We start from the raw sequence: 2,007 nt of genomic DNA, 5'->3' as shown, positions 1-2,007 counted from the left end.
CAGGATGAATATTTTGCGTTTCCGCCAAATTCGCTCTAACCTGTAAGAGGGCCAAGGCTGGTCCAGCCAGCGTCGCTTCTTGACAAGAGAATTCCGGTTGAAATACCTGGAAACCTTCTTCGCTGTTTCCATTTTGCGACTGTGGTAACAACCAGTTTTACGAGTTGAACGTCTGGATGGCAAAAGCGATGACATGGATGAAGATCGCCACGCCCACTGCAGGATCTCTGCTACGTTGGGAGTTAGCTTGCGCTCTCGTTCAGTCATTTTCTGCCATGGCCCCTTCATGGCCCTCGCTTTTCGACAACCAAGTGATCTCAGTACGTATCTTTTGTGTACCATGTGCTGTTTTTGATGGATACGCTGACAAAAATATTGCGTGTTTGAATGTTACAGACGAACGGAAACTGCCCTGCCATTCTTTTTCAGCTTGCACAATTGTGCGTACGTGACTTGAAAGTGGAAGATATCGCCGACATGCGTGGATTATTGTGGAATATGGAGTGGCTACGCTCACGAGACGTGCACTTCTCGCTCGCGACACGACCGATTTCGTCAAGTTCGTTCTCTGTCGGCGACGATAAAACTTGCGTTCCTCGACCCACAACATTGGCGCCTGAAGATTCGTCTGCGTTCTCGTCAGTTGTTAGTGATGGAGCACTGTCCGTGCCCGAGCCTTCTGAATATTTCTATAACCTGTACGCGTTTTCCGGACGCAGTGACCTGCCGCAACATTCAGGGCGAAACAAGATGCTGGAGTACTGGGAAAAGAATGTCATCCCGGCGATCGAGACGTACGTATCGGGGTCATTCAAGAGCTACGAAATGGACTACTTTTTCGCCCAGCTACGTGAACCTTTGAGAGAGGGGAATGCTGCCGCAGCGTTAAAAATCGCGTTTACATTGTGTGACGGTCATGTACCGTCAGGCTGTCACTACCCAGATCCAGGCACCGATTGGACAGCTCTGCAAATCGACGATGTGGAAGTTGGGGGTCGCTATGTGATTGCTTCGGAGAACGTGGATGTTGCGGATTGGTCTCGAGATATGTTGTGGACTTTGGGCCACTCAGGAACTGTCCGAGTTGTCGCTCCCACCCCCTAGCAGCGAGATGTCAACGCATAGCGCGATATGCTACCTTTGCAGAGTTCAGTCGAAAGCGCGATAGGCTGCACAAATGCTACTTCGTGGCTAGCATGTAGCCTGTTTCAACAGGGTTCGTTATTCAATCAACTTTATGCTAGTACGCCGAGTGTGGCAAGCGATCTCGATGTTATACGCAGAGTAGGCGTCGAACAAGATCCTGCTAGAACGCGACGACGATCGAATAACCCAATGACCTAGTTGAAAAACTTAGAGTTTCCTTGGCAGCCGGGCCTTTTATGATTTACGTTTTATCGCACTACTGTTATTTGGCTATGGGAGTACTATATGGTCACGAATCCTGGTCTAATAGCAAGTAGACTGGGTTTTCTGGTGCTGGGTTCAACAGGTAGATATTCTGGAGGTGTGGCTCACTGTTTCTGGTATCGGATTGAAGGTTTGATCATACTTTTTCTACTGCAGATATGCATTTTTACTTCCCCGATAATCATAAGAGGTAACATCAATCACGATGTGTTGAGCTTACGATTGACCGAACTGTTTGGGTGGGTCTTGCGCTGTCCAGCACGTCCAATGTATACAGGTTCTAGGCTGCACGACCTGCGCTCGCGAACCTTTACGTATCTAAATAGCCGGGATTACTGCTAGTGGGACGTTGCGGCTGCGTTTGTTTGAATTAGGGACTCCCTTTGGAAAGTAAAATGCTAACACAGTGTGTTTAATTACGACTTTCAAAGCTCAATTTCATGCGAGGACTACGAGAGGGGCTGGATTATTTTACGACGTCGAGATGAAGCGCTCGGTGCGAATCATCGTTTGCAACTGACAGAGCAGTCTAGCGTACATTGCCATCAAGTCGACCACCACATTCATTTCGCTTAAAAGATCTCTTATATGATTTGC

The 2,007-nt window shown here is 48.2% G+C and overlaps 1 protein-coding gene across 1 annotated transcript; it reads left to right on the top strand.

Moving 5' to 3' along the window:
• Positions 1-275: 275 nt before the first annotated feature.
• PITG_19560 (uncharacterized protein) lies at positions 276-1,104 on the top strand (the record flags this gene model as incomplete). Its single annotated transcript, XM_002996911.1, has 3 exons — positions 276-320; positions 397-591; positions 676-1,104. 3 exons carry the CDS (start codon positions 276-278, stop codon positions 1,102-1,104), a joined length of 669 nt encoding a protein of 222 aa, XP_002996957.1.
• Positions 1,105-2,007: the final 903 nt, after the last annotated feature.

The sequence above is a fragment of the Phytophthora infestans genome, genomic scaffold (genome assembly GCF_000142945.1).
Source record: "Phytophthora infestans T30-4 supercont1.98 genomic scaffold, whole genome shotgun sequence".
Classification (NCBI taxonomy): Eukaryota; Oomycota; class Peronosporomycetes; order Peronosporales; family Peronosporaceae; genus Phytophthora; species Phytophthora infestans.
The sequence above is the reverse complement of the archived record's forward strand: the minus strand, read 5'-3'. Positions and strand labels throughout refer to the sequence as shown.